Below are 20,000 nucleotides of genomic sequence, written 5' to 3'. Positions count from 1 at the left end.
ACAGAGGAACGTCAGGGTAACGGAGTAACGTCAGGTAACAGAGGAACGTCAGGTAAACAGGGGAACGTCAGGTAAGGAGTAGCGTCGGGTAACGGAGTAACGTCAGGTGACAGAGTATACTGATTTAGTGTCCAAGACTGGGAATTTGGTTATAGCGGCAGCACAAAAGTATATAAAAGACAGAAAATGCTACAAAAATGAGAGTAACGTTTCAATACAATACAATTACAAAATTTAAAAATAACAAAGTTAAGTAAAAGTCGTGAAGTAATTTAAAAGAGAAAAGTATCTGTTCTGTATTTACAAGATCATGCATGTAAAATAACTATTCACTAACGGTATATAATTAAGTACAGTAGAGCAGTGTACTCGGATTAGTTCTGATGTTATTACATCAGCGATGGCTTTAAATAAACACGATATGAATACAATCATGAATTGTGGTTAAAGATGTTATAATAAGCTTCGTGATGGATGCAATGAATACAGTTTGAGAACTATTCCACACCGGAGTACAATGATTATTTTATGCATTATAAACTGCTATTTCTTACCTCAAGTCGCTGTTCTTCAGGGTTTCCAACAACGGATCCATGACTCAGTGTTCTGCTGGCGGGTTCAGACGGGAACACGGAGGTTTACTTTGTGTTTCGGAATTATAACATGATGTAAAAATAATGTAACGCTTGTAAGTTTGTTGTCGCTGGCTGCGCGGCTTCCTGTTTAAGTTTTGTTGTTCAAATAAACGCTGGTCAATAAAGTTTTCTGAGAGTTGAACTGGGAAACGGTCTGAACATAGAGCTAGAAGTCACAGACGCAATACTCCCTTCTTTATTATTATTATTATTAACATATTACTGTGAGCTGTTGAGGAATGTAAATAATTTAGGTACTAGTCATAAATGTATTTACTAGTTACTAATACAATTGTATAGTCAGTGACACGCTTTCTACGTTTAAGTAAAACCAATACACGTTATTGTCTTATCTACGTGCAGTACATCTATGTATCTTCTTAACAGCCCTGCGGACGGTGGCGCGTCGTACTGTAAAGAATACCTAATTTTAGTTGAAAAATGCTTATGTGTACGATTATATTAAAACTCCGTTATGAAGGAATGAGCGGTCAAATGTGGAAGCATTCACGTAACGAGCCATAATTCTACAGCAACTGTTTCGATACCAAGATTATATAGTTGTCGTAAGCGACAAACATGGACACGTGGCTCGTTGGTCTAGGGGTATGATTCTCGCTTCGGGTGCGAGAGGTCCCGGGTTCAAATCCCGGACGAGCCCACATTTTTTAAATGAATTGATCTATTTTATTAACACTGATTTGTCTGGGATACTGATATCATTTCGGGGTTTGAGAGGAAATACACAAATGATCACACATTTTGCTTTCTTCTTATTTTTTATGTGCAATAAATACTATTTATACTTTTACTTTATCTTCTGACTGAACATGTTTTCTCTTAGCTGAACTAGACGTTTAAGATGACTGAAGTGTTGTGATTTATTTTATTAATACATGTGGGCAGGTGAAGCAAGCGGCTCGTTGGTCTAGGGGTATGATTCTCGCTTTGGGTGCGAGAGGTCCCGGGTTCAAATCCCGGACGAGCCCTCACTTTTTAGTCGCATTAGTCCTTCTTCACCAAATTGATCTCAAATAAAACATCGACGTTAAGGTCCCTTTTCTATGCTTAATGTGTAAGCTTAAAGTGCAGTATAAATAAAATTTATTATTATTATTATTATTATTAAACAGTAGCAAAAAAATAGTGCAATATGAAAGCTCTATTCAATAATTTCAAATAAGCTATTACCAGAGAAATGTCATTTAACTGCAATACAAACATAATGGAACAAAGTCTGACGTAATAACACATCTTTGACAATGATTATCCGGATAACATCGATTTACGGGGAATCTTGATGATCGTCATATCTAATTAGGCTTATCAAGAAACTAACATGCTTGTCTTGACAAATCCCTAAACCACACAACAGCCTTTCTTTTAACCTTCCAGGGAAAGAGTATAACTCATCACACAAGTTCGTTATCATGTCGCTTTCTGCACTTCCCCCAGCCCTGGCCCCCGCCCCCGCCCCCGCCCCCGCCCCCGCCCCCGGCCCCCACGCGTCCACCTGTCCGCTGTCACACACACAACAAAGGCGACAGCACGCTGCCAGTGGGCCAGTCCCAACCAGGGGAGGGCCTTGAGGGAGGGGCGGGACGGGTTCTTTGTGCTCCGGGCTGCCTCGCACCGTCTGGGGCGGAGGAACACAGCTGCTATTCCGGTTCAGCTCGGCCCAGGACACCGCCCCCCTCCCCCCAACGCTCCACACAAACGGTTTTAAACGGCCGCAGCAGGGCCGGTCGGTTAGTATCTCTCTGTCTGTCCTGGACCGGTCTCCCTGTGTCTCTACGTTTAAGGAGTTTGGTTGACTTATTTTTATTTGATTTAGTTGATTTCGTCTTTTTTAATTGAGGAGCAGTTTGTGATACGGATTGGATCTGGTCTTTTTTTTGTTGTTGTTGGATTATTTAGTATCTTGTGTAAGTATTCATACACGTTCATATTGTGATTGATGCAGTGTTTAGATTTTAATTCTTTAATTCTCTTCTTAGATTTTTAGTTTCTTTTAGCAGAAGGCTACACATAGATATCAATTGATAATAGGAAATAGAATTTTGTACATTTCCTACACGCATTTGATATTATAAACATATTATATATTACGAAATTGCATATTGCATATCATGTAATTTTTCAATAACACAATAACAATGATCATGGTTAGCTAGATTTATCCACATTTAAACAAATTACTGTGGAAAAGTAGCTTTGGGGAAAAGCTAATACCTGATATGAAAGTTATGAGTTATTATATTTACATACATGTTTCTAACCAACCTTTTTACTTTAACAGGCAACTTGGAGCCCAACTGGCATCCCCTTCTGCTGCTAAAGGCTAAGCGCTAACCCATAGCTGCTAACTGCTAGCCTAGCCAGCCAACTGCCAGCATCCAGCCTCGGCCGTCCTCTTCCCCCTTACCGCCGCCCTCTGCCCGTCAGAGCCCGCCCCCATGGTGCTGTGTGAGGACACAGAGTGCAGCGTGTGCCTCCAGGCCTTCAACCGTCTGGAGCGGATCCCTAGGGTGCTGCACTGCATGCACACCTTCTGCACCCCCTGCCTGGTGGCCCTGTCTCAGGGGGTCGGCGACCTGGTCACCGTGCCCTGCCCGCTGTGCCGCCGGGTCACCTGCGTGCGGCGCTGCGTGGGCCTGCAGGGGGCGCTGTGGGTGGACAGCAACGTGTGGGAATACATACCGGACAGGGAGGAGGTGGAGGAGGTGGTGCAGCAGCAGCGGCGGCCGGCGGGGGAGGTGATCGGAGGGAAAGGAGGCCGCACGTCGACGCACGCCGAGTGGTGAGTTTCATCGGAGACGCGCACACGCACACACACACGGGCACTCTCACGCACACACACACACACACGTCCTCACGCACACGTTCTCACGCACCCACACACACACACACAAACGCTCTCACGCACAGTCACACAATCCCAGGCACTAACCTGCTCTCCAACACACATTCTCAGGCACCTACACGCCCTGACGCAGTCACACACATGCGGTCACAGACATGCACTCTCTCACACACGCTTGCACTCACACGGACACACAGGCCGTCACATGCCCTCACACACACTCATACACTCACACACTCTCACACTAAAGAGGGGTCTGAACTAAACCCGTCTCCCTGTCTCCCGTTTCAGTCGTGCCTCGTGGCCCCCCAGGACCAAACTCAAGCTCCCCGCCTTCTTCAAGAAGTTCAGCCTCCCGAAGATGCAGATGGAGAGAGCCATGCCCGAGGACCCTGTGTAAGTTCAGGACCAGCGCCACCCACTATAGACCATCAGTTCTGGACCAGCGCCACCCACTATAGACCATCAGTTCTGGACCAGCGCCACCCACTATAGACCATCAGTTCTGGACCAGTGCCACCCACTATAGACTATCAGTTCTGCATCTGAGGTCTCCCACATGGACTATAAGTTATAGGTCTCTATGAGTTATGAACCAGGCTCTTTCATAAGAGAGAGACTAGAAACTAGGTCACTCACCTGGACAGTAGAAACTAGGTCACTCACCTGGACAGTAGAAACTAGGTCACTCACCTGGACAGTAGAAACTAGGTCACTCGCCTGGACAGTAGAAACTAGGTCACTCACCTGGACAGTAGAAACTAGGTCACTCACCTGGACAGTAGAAACTAGGTCACTCACCTGGACAGTAGAAACTAGGTCGTTCACCATAATGGCACCTCCAATACACTCTGTATTTACTAAACATCAACTATCACACACACACACACACACACACACATACACACATACACACACACACACACACACACACACACACACACACACACACACACACACACACACACACACAGACAATATAGCCCACAATGTTTACAAAAGGAAGAGATGTATCCACTCCACATGTCACTCTGTAATTGTGCATACTTAGTTTAATTACGTTTTCGATTGGTTTGATACTGACAGTTCTGGGAGCAGATTCTGACTGTGGCGTTCTGTTTCCCTCACAGGGAGATGAGGTCCTGGCGGCGCCTGGCAACGGACGACCACGTCTAGTCCAAACAGAGAATCTGGATCAAGGAATCCATATGAATTTGCCGAACTACGAACGCTGACAGGGAAGGAAGCCCAGACTGTACGTGGATGGCATCCCTCTCCCCGCGGCCCCAGTCGCTCTCTTCCAGTACTCCCAGTACTCCCAGTCACCCCCCCCCCCCCCCCCCCAGCCCCTCAGATCTGAGGTCATTAGCATAGCAGAGCTGCATTAGCATAGCGGGCCGGGTATTAATATCTGCGTGCTAACAGAGGCTGGGATGCGGATCAGTGGCGGTGGAGGAGGAGGAGGGAGGGGACGGGGGGACGGGGGGGACCCCTCTGTTATTAAGTCGGGGGTGTACCCCGTCATCTGCTGTAACGCTGGGATTTAGCTCATCTGGCCCTCAGTGAGCACGCCAGGAAGAGTTTAACCCCCGGACACCGGACCCCCGGGACCAGATGGTGCCCTCGCAGCGTCTCTGGCACATTGTATATTTAAGAGATGATCCTCTTTGTGGTTGTTGTATTTAAACGTATTCTTATTGTTTTTATTTAAATAAAAGTTACTTTTGGAGAGTGGTTGTAAGCGGGTTTTTTCTTTTGTTTGTCGTGTCAAAGAAAGTACCAGGAAGTCATGTTATTCGTTACTTATTATGGAGTTGATCATATAATTTCCATACACTGGTCTTAAAAGGGTTTGTTCCTCTTAAATATTAAATTTTCACTTTCTGTTCTATTCGCATATTGTATGAAACGTTTCCACATTTACATTAAGGGCATTAAATAAACGCTTCTATCCAAAGTGACTTACAATATCTTCATTTTTTTCAAAGAAAGAGAAACAACAATATATCGCTGTCAGTACAGAAAGGATGTTCATATACTGTAAGTGCCAAGCACTAACAATCCCTAGGTTAACCCATTCCCTGTATACAACAAAGATAACTGGGATAAGATGCTACACAATGCTAAGTACTATTTTTAAGTGCGAGGACGCACCACAGACAATAAGTGCGTACATTAAGTGCAAGGATGTACAACATACAATATGTGTGAAGGAGGGGTGCGTGGGGGGGGAAAGGGAGGGGGGGGGGGGGGGGCATTGCAGAGTCTATAATGTGAACTCTGAACAAGTGAGTCTTCAGTCTTTCACGTTCTCGCCCTGTACTCGTGCTGCGTCCAACATTTCCCACATGAGATCAATAGTTAGTTAGTTAATTAGTTAATCTCATCTTTATTATTCTATTCAAACACCAGAAAACCAATTCAGTCGTTTAAATATTCCGTAAAAAACACCTCTTCCCTTCACCATCTTAAACCACCAGAGTGCCAGTGAACAAACCCCGGACCGCGGAACAGAAACCGTAGATCGTTGGGTTCCTCCTGCCCGGAGACCCCCAGGTCCATGCAGACGGCGGCCTCTGGGTCCCTAGTGAAGGGAACAAGGTGGTGGAGATTACCCCCGCAGACTCACGGGGGCATGGCTAACAGGATTATCTCCTCCATTCACCTCACATCTGTCGAGCAGCCCCAAGTTCGGAAAGATCAGGACACAGAGAAGAGTTAGGGTCATTAAAGTATGACGGCGCTGTGTGTGCACACACGCGCTCCTGAATAGAGCGCCGTCTGAGGGATACAGCGCGGATAATCTGCCCTCGTTGTTGGGGTCGGCAGAGCTCTCTAGGAGCGCTGCATGTAGGCTAAGCTTCTGCTGGGGGAAACTAAGGCCGCTGGTCAGGGGGGGGGGCCTAATAATGAATGACCAAGTAACAGGAAGAACAGTATTATGATCAGGCCGGCAGTATTACCTCATCCACTGAGGTTAAGGTTACGATACTGCCGATGCAAATCATAGTTGTTGATCATGTAGGAACTTTACCATACAAGCAAGTGCTTCGTATCAAAACTGGCACATAACAGAAACAGTATAAGATCAAATAATAATAATTAATAATAATATTCCATAGGCCTATATGTGACAGATCAAATACTTAGTATTATGATTATTATTATTATTATACAAGCTTCATTTCAAAACACGAACATGATATCAAAGGTAGAACCGAAGCTGATGTCATGTGTTTTTCGTTCCAGTCCGTTCCTCAGAAATGACAAATCAAAGTTGTTTTGAATGTAGGAGACTTATGAGGAAATTAGTTTGTTGTCATACCTGTTTAGTTGGGGAACAGGACATGAGACGTGAGAAGGGACAGGTACCTGCAGGCAGGCCCACGCAGGCTTAGAGATATACTTAAAATAAAATGCATGGAAAATATTCAAGGGAAGTGAAAAACACGTCACTCTATTACTGGAATAATACAGGAAGGCAAACACTAAATGCACCATCATGGGGAAACACACACACCTAAACCTGACCAAAAACAAACATGACACACACACACACACACACACACACACATACCACAAACATGACACACACACACACACACTAACACACTTCCGATCACCTTCAGGAAGTTGTCAAAATATTTCCCTGTATTATCATCAGATTAGATCTCAGTCATGTCATGGCTGAGTAATGAATCCCACCAACTTGATCCATTTCGTATAAAAAAGCAGCAGTTCCTGTAATTTGAGCACCTGAAAAACAAATCAAACATCTTTAGCCTGCGTCACACACCAGGTGAAAATGGACTTTTAAAGCTTCCTGCCAGGCAAGTTTTTTTATTCGGCTTTCATCTGAAACCTCAGCGAGCTTCGGTTCTGAAAACCGCGGGCCACCCCGCTGTGTGGCCGCCATGTTGGGGAGCAGGAGCTCAGAAGGAAGAGACGGGGACATGAAGAGACGAGGACCACAGGCGATCTGGTATTAAGTCGTCTTTATTGATGGTGTGAGACATGCCAGATCTCTGTACAGTGGATGGAGCGCTCTACGGACACAGTAACCAAATCAGATGGGAACGACCTCTGACCTCTGACCTTCCACGGGGTTGTGCGCTACACACATACATCCCCCCCCCCCCCCCCCTCCTCCCCAGTGCATCGCCATAACAACGTCCTATTTCTAGCCATGTTGTCCCTCGGCATTCAGTCACAAATAAACAGGTGTTTGTGCTGAACTCAGGAGCAAGGACACAGAAAACGTGTGTGTGTGTGTGTGTGTGTGTGTGTATTTACGCAAACTCATATTCAACAAATAAATAAATAAATACCATTGCACTAACAAAGTGCTCTCCCCAGTCCCCCCTATGGGCGACAGCCAGGGCAGTACATTCCATTTTTCAGAGTAACAAATACGTCACGGAAACGTTAGTAAGTAGAGGCAGCCAATCAGGGCCCGGGGGCGGTCACAGATCGAACGTGGTGTTTTTGGTATCGCGAAAACACGATGAACACGTTCAAGGCGTCATTCGTCAACAATATCCGAAAATAACCGCAGATCTCCCGCGATGAGTCAACGTTTCACAGTTACAGAGAGACACCGTAGGCATTTCTGTTCATCTATTGACATAACAACTGACTCAGAATCCGATTGAGGCGATTAAATGTTGCAGACGTCCGGTTTACACAATAGCAGGAGAGGTTGGGAGGCCCAAACTGTTTATCTACAATTTAGAGTCTGCAATCCGTCCTGTTTTCCACCAAGTCTATTATTATCGATTATTAGGCTAGTGTCGACAACGGCCTCCATCTTGGATGTGTAATTAGTCTTTTTATTTATTATTCAGTCAAAGTCCCAAACACAGCACCCCTAAGTGTGATAAAAATGGTTATTTAACTTTTTTTTGTTTTTTTTACTTTTTCTCTTTTCTCACTAACTAGGACAGGTCTTAAAAAGTGCAGTAAGAGGTAACTCCAAAGTCAAAGTAAAGTAACTAACTAGTACATTACAATTCCGGCGCCTGAGCTAAGAGCAGGGCAGGCATAATGTCAAAGACTGGAAGCGAACACCAACACCAACCGAAGAAACAGCGCCCTCTGTGGTCAAACGTAGTAGTGCGACGGGCTGAAATTGGGGCCAATTGATTGATACGTTTTTAAGTGGAAATAGTCATTCTGATATCCTGTATTGTATTTGCTGGGGCTTCAGTGCGCTTTGCTTTTTAGTGTTTTTAAACGTTAACAATGGCTATTCAAACACAGGCGTCATCTGGAACCTGTTGTTGGTGAAGACGTCGGTACCACACTTGAACAGGTTTGTCTACTCTTGTGGTTTCTTATTTACAAATAAGTGTTTCCCTCACTTCACAATCACCTGAAAGGTCTACATGTGCAAATTTTGTCCTCTTTGTTCGACAGGAATGTCTCCGTTGACTCGCTAAACAGCTGTTTAAACACCAAAGTCACAAGGTTTACGTATAGTGCGCTTGAAACCATAAAGTATCTCTCCAAGAAACATAAAATACACTATTTACATATTGTCCACCAGGGGGCAGTGTTTCCCCTCCTGGTGTCTCCGGGTGTTTAATTATGTGGCCGATCCGAACACAACTATTGAGACGCATTCAAACACTGCAACGATATCAGATATCAGGGCAAGTGTGGTCGGGGTGACTCTGTGAGGCGCCACAGAGTTTAACGGGGCCCTATTGGATGACGGGTGGAGAGAGAATATAAGTCACTTATAGTGCCAATACTAACTAAAGTTGCCTGTACAAAATAAGCATACATTTACACAAACTCACAGGACCAAAAAGGTTTTTTGAAGTCAAGTATAGAAATCCAGGCCAACAGTGTTAAGAAGCAGAAGGACATTTAAAGTTTTTTTCCTCTTTTAGAGAGTGCATTAAGTCAACGGTGTTGTAATATCGGCAATGACATATTTAAACATCACGATTGGACACAGGTATGCTCAAAACACAATGTTTCATGCATGCCGTCCTCAGACCCCCGTTGACGTGGATCTGTGTCTCTGTACACTCTGTCTGCATTGGTGGAGATCCCAAAAATAAATTAAACCTTCCAGAGAGTTCCCTGAATTTATAAAAAATACAAAAAGAAAGATGAGTGGTATCTAACTTGTCACTTAACAAAAGGGTGTACGTATAATAGTAGGACATCCTGCCCCGTTAACATTTTGTTGATATTTTCTGAACTTTTTGGCAATTTCATCAACAAACTAGATTTGACACATTTTCAAGTACCCAGTAGTTCAAACTATTGATCCGATATTCCGATAAGGCGTCCATTCTCCGATGTGCAAATTAATAACATTCAAATTAAAACATAAAAAAATCGTAAAACAAAAATCTAAAGAAAATCACATGGTGTAAAAGATGTTCTCTGATTGGCTTGGGAGCATTAGCAGGAGCACCCGCCCTCGGTAGTAGCCTGCTCCGGTGGTCTGTCTAACTTGATGTCAATCACTGAGGGAAAACGTTAAGGAATGACTTTGAAACGAGCAGGGAAGATATTTTAGAAAGCAAACATTGAATATGCATCATGCTTTTGTACAAATCTGCTTTAACACCAATATTAAACCCTAGCCAATTACACTTAAATACAACATTATGTAGGCCTATTGTAATGTGACAGTTACACCACTAGAGGACAACACAGCACATAACAAACTACCATGTCTAACGTCCCAACTCCACCGCCGCCAGGAAGACAGTCAAGTCAGTTCACGTGTGTGCGGTCGTGCAACAGAGAAAGAGCCAAGACGTCTACCATGGTTCTCTGCAGGGTGAAGCCACACATGAGAACTCAAGATTATTAATGAGCAGACCGTAGCCTTCTACCCAGCTGGTGGTTCTACAGCGTCTACTCCGCGAGGCCGTTCTGAGAGACAAAGATAAGAGAGATTTCCTGCCCGGATGGCGTCACAGCCCTTCAAAAGATTAGCACTAGGCCTACTGCTGAACCGACTGAAGTTTGGGGACTCAACGCGCGTGCGTGCGTGTTCCACCTGAAGAAGTCAGGTGAGCTCCACTCCGACTGGAAAGACAGGAAGTCGTCATCGTTCTGCCGGGATCCACCGCGTCACCACCAATGGCCGCATTCCAAAAGTCGTTCGACGGCAATTTACGCTAACCTTTCGCGCTCAGCATTCATTCCGCAAACGCAGTAAACCAGAGCGGTAGAGTCTTTTAGCCTTTAGTGCTGTGGAGACCTAGCGTCGACGTCGTCAGACAAACGTCTGAGGGCTGTGATCGGCCCCTATCGTTCACATCGCTTTATTTTCTATTTTAATACTAAAATGCCTTTTTCTATTTTATGTTTGCTTTAGCTTTCAGCTAAATATCTATTATTTTATTTTATTGTATGACAATGTTTATATGTGAAGCACTTTGAGTCTGCTTTGTGTATGAAAAGTGCTATATAAATAAAGTTGCCTTGCCTTCGACAGTCTCTGGAGCGGCAAAGCCGTCTCAATCCCACCGCTAACTGCCATAGAGTGGCGAAGTCACGCCCCTTCCGGTAGGGCTCATGGGACCTATGAGATCGAAAAATATGAATGGGTGTCAATGGAGAGAAAATAATTATTTTCTGGTCCCGGTCTTTATATGCCCTGGATTACACATATGTTGTTTGTGGATTTAAAGGATAATTTTTCATGCAAAGAGTTCGACCGTTTATGGTGCAATTGTTCAGATAAAGGCTGTAGAGAAAACACAACGAGAAAGACTACACGGCTCGTATGTGACGTCACGCTCCCTGCAACTGGCGTGGAGAAGACCGACAATCTTCCCATCGGCATAACTGAAACTCTGCACGTGCCCCGACTTATAATGGTTTTCACCTCTTTCGATGCTTTTATCCTCCCCTTGGAAAAAGCGGTGAAGTGGGGCAGAGAGATCGCCATCTCTGTGCCGAGTTCCAAGGGCGGGTGTGGTGACGTATATCATATGCGTCGAGAGCAGCGAAGAGCTGTAGTTCACAAAGCGGCCTCACATAAAACCTAAAATTATCAAACTTCTTCACGAACATTTGTAGTTTTCTTTGCATGAAAAATTATCATTTAAATCCACAAACAACATATGTGTAATCCAGGGCATATAAAGACTGGGACCAGAAAATTATTATTTTCTCTCCATTGACACCCATTCATATTTTTCGATCTCATAGGTCCCATGAGCCCTACCGGAAGGGGCGTGAGTTCGCCACTCTATTGCCCGCCGCCCCCTCCAGGGTGACAGAGTGAACGAGCGAGAGGAGGTGGTGTTGGAACGCAGCCGGTGTCTCTGCACCAGACCTTGACACCTGCCGTCAATCACGCTGAACCTACCGCCCTACACCCCCCACCCCTCGTCAATACAGTGCAATCACCATCCCTTCTCACAAAATATTACCCAGGGGCCTTTGGGTCCGGTGGACCGGCAGAGTAAACACTATCAACACCAAACGTCCCGGTGCTAAAGCCCGTGGCCTCAGGCTACCCGGCTCCTAGCTAACCTTCTGGGTGCGCTCGGGAATGGAGAAGCAGTTAACATCCTCGGCGTTGAAAACACATCCGATACCGGTCTCGGTTTGACCTTTACCCTTTACGGAGCCTGCGCCGTATCTGTTGTTTGGGGGGACGGGGGGCAGCTGCCGTTACAGAGAGGTCGATACCCCGGGGCAGGAACCAATAGGAACACTGCAGCGTCGGCAGAGACAGAACCACCCCAAGGTGCTGTCGCCTGTCACATCCATCACCCGGGTTACGGCGTCATAAACGCTCCCCGCCGGCTCTCTCGGAGACCGCCCTCCGTCCATCAGGCGGACGGGTGCGTTGCTACGAGGAGCAGGAAACAGCTTTGAAACATCACAAGACAAGACAAGACAACCTTCTGGTTAAAGTAAGACCGCTGAAGGGCGCCCGGAGCCTCGTCCTGATCAGACGCTCTGTAGAAATAGGTTTCATCCGTGTGGGGAATCGATCCTGCTGTCGTGGCGGCGCGCCATTTCTATCAACATCTAAGCAGGATTCAGACGCGAGGCGTGGAGCTAATTAGCCGTAATGGGGGCTCAGAGGAATTATACCGCCGTAGTTAAAACCCGAAAGCTATCACGTCCGGGCTATCGAGCTCCGAGACGCACCTACGCTAATGCCCTGACAAGGTCCAGCGATCGTAGATTAGAGAAACCAATCAATAGCTGTTAGCGGTGTCAAACCAGCCGTCCTCAGACTAAACCCAGGTCAGCGATAGCTGGCTGCGCTACAGGTTCACACGTATCTGGGGGGAGGTGCCGCCCATGGGGCAATTGAACCATTAACAACATTTAGGCCAAGAAAGCCTCATTTAGGCCAAGAAAGTTGCCCCGTCGTGCCCCAGGATGGCCACCAGAGGGCAGGAGCGCCAGAGGCCTGCTGGAGAAGGGCCCTCACGCAGAGAGGGTCTGAAGAAGGCAGACGGGTTCAGAGAGCATCTTCAACCAAACAGTGAAGAGGATGATGGGGCCAGCATCAGGACCGACTGTCAGAAGTCATCGTGACATGGGGGCACTAATGAGGGATGTTTATGCGCACACAGTGAAGGGAAAGACAGTTTCATCAACCAGCCTCGTTTCCATGGAGACGGTGGTTCTGGCTGACAGGAGTATAAAATACCCGTCTGGTTTTTTCCAGAGGTGCAGTCAGAAACTTAATTAAAGAGGGATTTATAAATGGTATAAATCCTTATTGTATGTACAAACAGTTCACACATAAAGGAACATGGCAACAGTCCTAATATGCCTCAAAAGGTTTGTTATATAAATGGATCAGAAGACAGATCCGGAGTGATAAACTAGTTTAACATAAATTAATCAGAACATGTCGAGTGATTGTGAAGTTAATATTCTATTTTTGCATTAAACTTTTTGTAACATTAATCCCAAATATACTATCATAATAATTTGAATCCAAGTAAAACTTCCAGACATAAAGTCTTTCAGTGGTTCTACATGCAAGAACACAAGGAAATGATAAAAGGCTATTCTCTAGCTAGTCTTTAAGCTAAGCCATGGGATCCAGTGTTTACATTGTACTGTTCTTCAGAACGCTCCACTGTGTACCCACATTAACAGCACCCTGAGGTTCTGTGTGTTCCATCGACATCAGACGATGGTAGGGATGTATCTCTTCAACAGGAGGAGTGCGGGCTAACGGGGTATGGATGGGGTATATGAACGGGGCATTAGTCAAAGGATACTTCCCTCTTTGCTGGTCTCCTGCATACTCTCCATCCCAGGGAGAGCAGCGGCCACACGTCGGAACAGCTGCAGGACAGACAGACAGACAGACAGAGAACAAGGTTGTTTACACACGTGGAACATCCAAGCCCACCTGTAGACGTCCGTACATGGACTGTGTTCGGTGCGTCATCAGTTTCTATCAAAACTATATAACAAGGCAAAGCTGAAATGAGTCAGAGTATTTGATAATGGAGCAGGAAGCTCACGATAGGCACGTTAAAGAGGTAAAAACTAGGCTATTAGCGCTCATTAACGACGGTGACGAGGTGAAAACGATGAGCTCTGAAAGTGATGACTCATTGCTCCGCATACACGCTCAGTGTGGCAGAGCGCAGAGCTTTCCCGAGCAACACCGTCTCTTTGTTCTTCATCCTGTTGTTTTGCCTCCCTCCTCCTCTTCCTCTTCCTCCTCCTCCTCCTCCTCCTCCTCCTCTGCCTGTCCATTCGGAGTGTCTGCGGCGTGTGTTTTGACCGCTTTAAAGCTCGGTGAAGAAAAGAGCCATCTGTGTTTGTCTGGGCACCGCCGCCGCCGGCTGGCAGAATCACCGCGGCCGCATCGACGGACACGCCTTCCTCCGAGCGGCTCGCGGCCTCGTTCATTGTCAGATTAACACAAAGATCCCGAATTAAGCGCGCCAACGCCCTGCTTTCATCGAGATCCTCGGATAAAAGCCTCGGCTGAGCACTCAGCCCTCTCCCTCTGGTTGTTCCAGCTATTATTGTGAAAGAATAATCATTTACCGGGGATTTAACTTTCGTCGGTTACACAACTTTGTAAACACACACACTGAAAGCGTAGAACGGTCCAACGGGCACCGCTGTGCTCTTTTAAGGGCCTTAAACCATTCTCTCTTCCCCTCCTCGTAGCCAGAAGCCCACACAGAATACAAATCACTTGTTGGAGGGCGTTTGTGTTTGTGGATCACCGTAATAACAGCGGCTCCGACGCTCGCTCTGACTCACTGAGCCACAGGCTGCCCCCGGCACACGCCAAGACATCTGCCATCTGACTGTGGGCTAGCTACGTCAAGTAGCCGTGTAGCCACGCCTCCCCGTCCCCAGTGTAGCCTTAGCCGTCGCCTGAGGTTCAGTGCACCTCCCCTCCCAACGTATAAAACTAGACGTCATGGAGAGGGAAGGCCCTCTTCGTCTTCCCTGCTACGTTGTCTGGTTCCTCCATGACGGAAGAGGTTAACGTACTTTAGGTTTGTTTGCACGACACATCGTCCTCACACTCATCAATCACCGATGTTTTTTGGCAGACGTAGGACCGATAAATAAACACTGCCGTGTTAACGCTCCACTGGATTTACGCTAGCCTGCTAATGCTAGGCTAACAGTGGTCTCATTGATGCTAGGCTATGCCAATGCTAGTCTGCTAGCGCTGGGCAACCATAATGCTAGGCTAACGCTAGACTGCCAATGCTATGCTGGGCTCGCACTAGCCTGCTGATGATCGGCTAGTCTAACGCTAGCCTGCTGAGGATATGCTAGCATAAGGCCGGCCGCCCGACCTGCTTGACGTTGTAGCCCGTCTTGGCGCTGGTCTCGATGAACATGACGCTCAGCTCCTTGGCTCGCTGCTCCCCCTCCTCGATCGTGATCTGCCTGCAGAGGAAACAATTATCAAATTACCGAACACACACACACACACACACACACACACACACACACACACACACACACACACACCAGGAGAGGAAACTAATTAACACACCACCAGAAGAAAACAAGTCATAACACAGGAACAACACTGCAGTAGCTAGCTAGGGCGTTTGACTCCTAGACCAAAAAAGGGTTTTGGTAAGATCCTTGATTGTGCTCGATCACTGTCTAACCCCTACCTGCTCTCTGGTGACATGTATCTGAAGTCACTGTCTAACCCCTACCTGCTCTCTGGTGATATGTATCTGAAGTCACTGTCTAACCCCTACCTGCTCTCTGGTGATATGTATCTGAAGTCACTGTCTAACCCCTACCTGCTCTCTGGTGATATGTATCTGAAGTCACTGTCTAACCCCTACCTGCTCTCTGGTGATATGTATCTGAAGTCACTGTCTAACCCCTACCTGCTCTCTGGTGATATGTATCTGAAGTCACTGTCTAACCCCTACCTGCTCTCTGGTGATATGTATCTGAAGTCACTGTCTAACCCCTACCTGCTCTCTGGTGATATGTATCTGAAGTCACTGTCTAACCCCTACCTGCTCTCTGGTGATATGTATCTGAAGTCACTGTCTAACCCCTACCTGCTCTCTGGTGATATGTATCTGAAGTCACTGTCTAACCCCTACCTGCTCTCTGGTGATATGTATCTGAAGTCACTGTCTAACCCCTACCTGCTCTCTGGTGATATGTATCTGAAGTCACTGTCTAACCCCTACCTGCTCTCTGGTGATATGTATCTGAAGTCACTGTCTAACCCCTACCTGCTCTCTGGTGATATGTATCTGAAGTCACTCTCTAACCCCTACCTGCTCTCTGATGATATGTATCAGAAATCACTGTTTGTCACTATGGACAGAGGCGTCGAAATGACTCCAAAGTATTAAATAGTAAGTCACGTTGATTTACTTCCAAAGAAACCTCTCTAAATTGTAATTGTACGACACGATTATGAGTGTCACGATGATCCTCTGGGGACTTCACAGCCGAGTGTCCTTTATTAAAACTTTACACATTCAGATGTACCCACCAACACCAAAGCTAATTAGCGTTAGAGTGTTTAAACAAATTGAATCGTTTTTGTGCTGCGAGCAAATTCATTCCATTCCATTAGCGCAACGTTGTAATGAAGTCGGCTTGGTTTGTGCTTCATTGAGACAAACGACGGAACGCAGCAACAAGGTGCAGGTGGACCGTCGGCACTGGGGGGCTGAGCTCAGTGTCTACAGGGGGAGGGGGCCGTGGACGGTTGTGTCGGGAGTGGTAGAACCTTCATCGGTGGGCCTTTCTGGTCGAGGGAAACAACCAGAGAAAAAGGACCTGGAGCCGAACCGCCATATCAAATACATGTCTACGTGTAGGAGCGTTGTGATACAGGCATGTTCAGCCAACTTAATTAGTCGGACTCACTAAAAGTCTCAGGTTTTGAATGACATCAGCGGTTTCAGAGCCGGGATGACATCAGCGGTTTCAGAGCCGGGATGACGTCAGCGGTTTCAGAGCCGTGATGACGTCAGCGGTTTCAGAGCCGGGATGACGTCAGCGGTTTCAGAGCCGGGATGACGTCAGCGGTTTCAGAGCCGTGATGTCACCAGGCCACAGGGCTTGGAGCGGAGGTGCGCCTCGTCCATCACCCGCTCACTCATCATCACCCTCTCATTTCATGAAGAGCATCAGAGATCTTCCATCAGGGCTGATCAGAGATTCCGTGCGTCTGCCTAGTGAAGCCCGACATTGCAGAAAGGAACAGCGATGATCCAAAACAATGGAATCCAGAAGGAACAGCAGGTCTTTGTTTCAGAGAGAGAGAGAGAGAGAGAGAGAGAGAGAGAGAGAGAGAGAGAGAGAGAGAGAGAGAGAGAGAGAGAGAGAGAGAACGAGAGCTCTGCAGCATCTATACTCCAACGACACCTGATGCTGCCTTGCTCCAGGGCTGAGGGACTCATTCCCCCGGCTTATTCATCACCCGCCAGGCCAGCAGTGGTTTAATAACGAACCCCCCCCCCCCCACACACACACACACACACACACACACACCTTACCTCCCTGCAGCTATATAATACACCGTGAGTCTAGACAGTGTCCTGGGATTCAGGCCCAATATCACCACGCAACATCTCCGGTCTGTGTCCGGTGTGCCAGAGACATCCAGAATCCGTATTGTACGACACAAAGAATTGTTAGTCCCACTCTCTCCGTCGTCGAGAAGGCTCCTTTCTGGCGGTGAGCAGTTACCGGTTGCCATGGCTACCAACGGATTCTAAACTCGCCGCAGCCGGTGGGAGAACACGGGTGGACTTTGATTCCTGCCAACACAGGAGTTGCTTGTCGTTTAATGTGTGTTTGGGGTTCGATACGCAGTGTCACCGAGCAGGATGGCCCCAACTCACCCCTACCTGCTCGTGAATCGAATGCATTCAATCTGTGTTCGCTGTGAGTTTGGATAAAAGCATTTGCTGAACAGTGTTTCGTGTTTCATTTAACTGTTGAATAGCATGTGTCAGGACCTATGTTTGCCAACAGGGGAAGCAAACTGTTGAATAGCATGCGTCATGTACACGTATGCTTGCAGCAGAAGCTAACTGTTGAATAGCATGCGTCGTGTACATGTCTGCTAGCAGTGAAGCTAAATGTTAGTAGCACATACATGTCTGTTGAATAGCATGCGTCATGTCTGCTAGCAGTGGAGCCAACTGTTGAATAGCATGTGTCATCTTCTAGCGGTGGAATCTGAATAGCAGGCGTCTGTGAGCCGCGGGTAGCAACACCACATTATCTTTGGACGGTTTTTCGACAGTTCTGTCAGCGCCGTCGGGGCGCACAAAACCAAACAATAAAAGGACGCAAAACGCTGTGCTCTGCTCGTCCCTGACACTACACACAGCCTCTGTTCCTCGTAGAGACAGAGAGCCGCTTCTCAAAGAGTTCATAAATTAATCATCCATTATTTACGCTCTAACCCGGTCCCCAGAATGCCCAAGCCGTTACGAGACGATCAGTTAAATCTCTAGGAAGTGATTAAAATGAAAAACACTGAAGAAGGATCCAATATGTATACATAAAATATGTAGGCTTATGAGTATTGGTGGGCCGCCATGAAACCGTTCCCCCCTCTGCCTCATCAATGTTAAAGGCCTCAAGGGAGGGAGAGTGCTACCAGTTTAATGGCACACATTAGACTCAGCTGGTGGCCAAGGAAACTGTAACCAGGAAGAAACCGGATTGAACAAAGTAAAACCAAGCAACATCGATAAATGGACACGAGCCAAGCCGGGAATCGAACCCTGGTCTCTTGGGCCGGAGGATCTAGAGTATTACGGTATAAAATTATCTGCAGCGGTTACTACGGCGATAATGGGGATCTGAGCATGAGCACAGCTCTTTGTGTATACATCCTGCTCCTCGCCCATCTTTGTTCATTCATTCATTCATTCATTCATTCGGATAGTCTCAACTGAACGGAGCACATAGCCAACTGTATCTGAGCAAGTCATCTGTGTACATAATGACAGACGGACCGGGAAATTATACAACTCATAAAAGACCATGAGACTAGCGTCCAACATACATAGCGTCCAACATATTAAATACAGTCAGGATGCCAAACCGCGTGCACAGCTTGCCATTAAAGCAGCCCTATAACCGCGCCTTCTCACGCCATGATATTAACTATGCCTTATCTGCTGTTCTGGCCATCTGGGAGGAACGTTGTTAGAACTCTTCCTGCCTCTCAACCAATCAAACAGTCATTGGTCAGAACACAACCAATGAGGGCTTGGACAGCAGTGAAGCCCAAAGCACCTGGTTGGTTGAGAAGCAGAAGAAGGCGGGTCGTGTGCGATGGGTTTCTACCTGGAGGTTAATTGTGGAGTCATGTCCTGAGGAGGAAGTCCTTGCGGAACCAGGTTGTGATTGGTTGTATTGTGAATTGAAAGAATGAAGGACTCGGATGTAGGGAACAGCTGTGTCCAAAAATCGCTCCGGGCTTAAAGTCATGGTTCATGACGGAAGAAATGCTCTAGAATGTTCTCCAAGGAAACCCTGACAAACGGTGTTCCTGCACCAGGCGCGTGTTTCAGGAACGTTGGTTTCAGGAACATTTGTTTCAGGAACGTTTCGGTTTGAACCAGTAGCACCGTCACCTCTGTGTTCAATAGCCACGACAAGCCGTTTCAAAATCGACCCTGTAGTGACATCAAGTGGGCGTGTCCAACCAAGATGTATGTAGGCCTTCCACCGCACTGCCCGCCCAAAACGACCTTACCACTCTCAAGACTTATTTCTTATAAATAATAAAGTACATTTTTAGGGGCAGAGTTTTAAACCCTGAGTTCCACATCAGAGATGTTCTGTCCAGACGGTCAATCGGGAATCACATCCCTGACAAATCCCCTGGATGTGGGGGGCTTACCCACGGCTGGCTGATCTTAATAGACTCGGGGTTGAACACTTTGGTTCGATAAAAAGCGTCTGGGCGCGCGACTTCCTCTTCCTGTGTGACCAGGAAGTGTAGCAAACCGTAGCAAAGCAGCGAGGATCACAGCAGCGAGGATCAAAGCTTA

General features: G+C 46.8%; 3 protein-coding genes and 2 non-coding genes across 9 annotated transcripts in view; 3 read left to right on the top strand and 2 right to left on the bottom strand.

The window, feature by feature from the left end:
* cep63 (centrosomal protein 63) overlaps nucleotides 1-758 on the bottom strand; it is a 7,306-nt gene extending 6,548 nt beyond the window's left edge. For 3 of the 4 annotated variants that reach the window (XM_060067246.1, XM_060067247.1, XM_060067248.1), the window contains exon 1: nucleotides 555-758. In XM_060067246.1, coding sequence (XP_059923229.1) covers nucleotides 555-595 — 41 coding nt within the window. In that variant the 5' untranslated portion in view covers nucleotides 596-758. The remainder of the gene's footprint in view (nucleotides 1-554) is intronic. The other variant, XM_060067249.1, reaches the window with a different exon arrangement.
* A 466-nt stretch (nucleotides 759-1,224) lies between these two features.
* Nucleotides 1,225-1,296, top strand: trnap-cgg (transfer RNA proline (anticodon CGG)). Its single transcript has one exon. It is a non-coding gene; the product is annotated as a tRNA-Pro (tRNA).
* A 256-nt stretch (nucleotides 1,297-1,552) lies between these two features.
* Nucleotides 1,553-1,624, top strand: trnap-ugg (transfer RNA proline (anticodon UGG)). The gene has a single exon. It is a non-coding gene; the product is annotated as a tRNA-Pro (tRNA).
* Nucleotides 1,625-3,069: 1,445 nt separating this feature from the next.
* On the top strand, nucleotides 3,070-5,229 carry im:7152348 (uncharacterized protein LOC559250 homolog). Its single transcript, XM_060067307.1, has 3 exons — nucleotides 3,070-3,435; nucleotides 3,790-3,894; nucleotides 4,629-5,229. Exons 1-3 carry the CDS (start codon nucleotides 3,092-3,094, stop codon nucleotides 4,672-4,674), a joined length of 495 nt encoding a protein of 164 aa, XP_059923290.1. The 5' UTR covers nucleotides 3,070-3,091; the 3' UTR covers nucleotides 4,675-5,229.
* A 2,249-nt stretch (nucleotides 5,230-7,478) lies between these two features.
* rab6ba (RAB6B, member RAS oncogene family a) overlaps nucleotides 7,479-20,000 on the bottom strand; it is a 34,309-nt gene continuing 21,787 nt past the window's right edge. For both annotated transcript variants that reach the window (XM_060067300.1, XM_060067301.1), the window contains exons 6-8: nucleotides 15,288-15,381; nucleotides 13,731-13,797; nucleotides 7,479-9,980 (exon numbers count right to left, since the gene is read on the bottom strand). In XM_060067300.1, coding sequence (XP_059923283.1) covers nucleotides 9,916-9,980; nucleotides 13,731-13,797; nucleotides 15,288-15,381 — 226 coding nt within the window. In that variant the 3' untranslated portion in view covers nucleotides 7,479-9,915. The remainder of the gene's footprint in view (nucleotides 9,981-13,730; nucleotides 13,798-15,287; nucleotides 15,382-20,000) is intronic.

This window comes from Gadus macrocephalus, chromosome 12, assembly GCF_031168955.1.
Source record: "Gadus macrocephalus chromosome 12, ASM3116895v1".
NCBI classification, from domain to species: Eukaryota; Metazoa; Chordata; class Actinopteri; order Gadiformes; family Gadidae; genus Gadus; species Gadus macrocephalus.
This window is presented reverse-complemented; position numbering and strand designations above follow the sequence as displayed.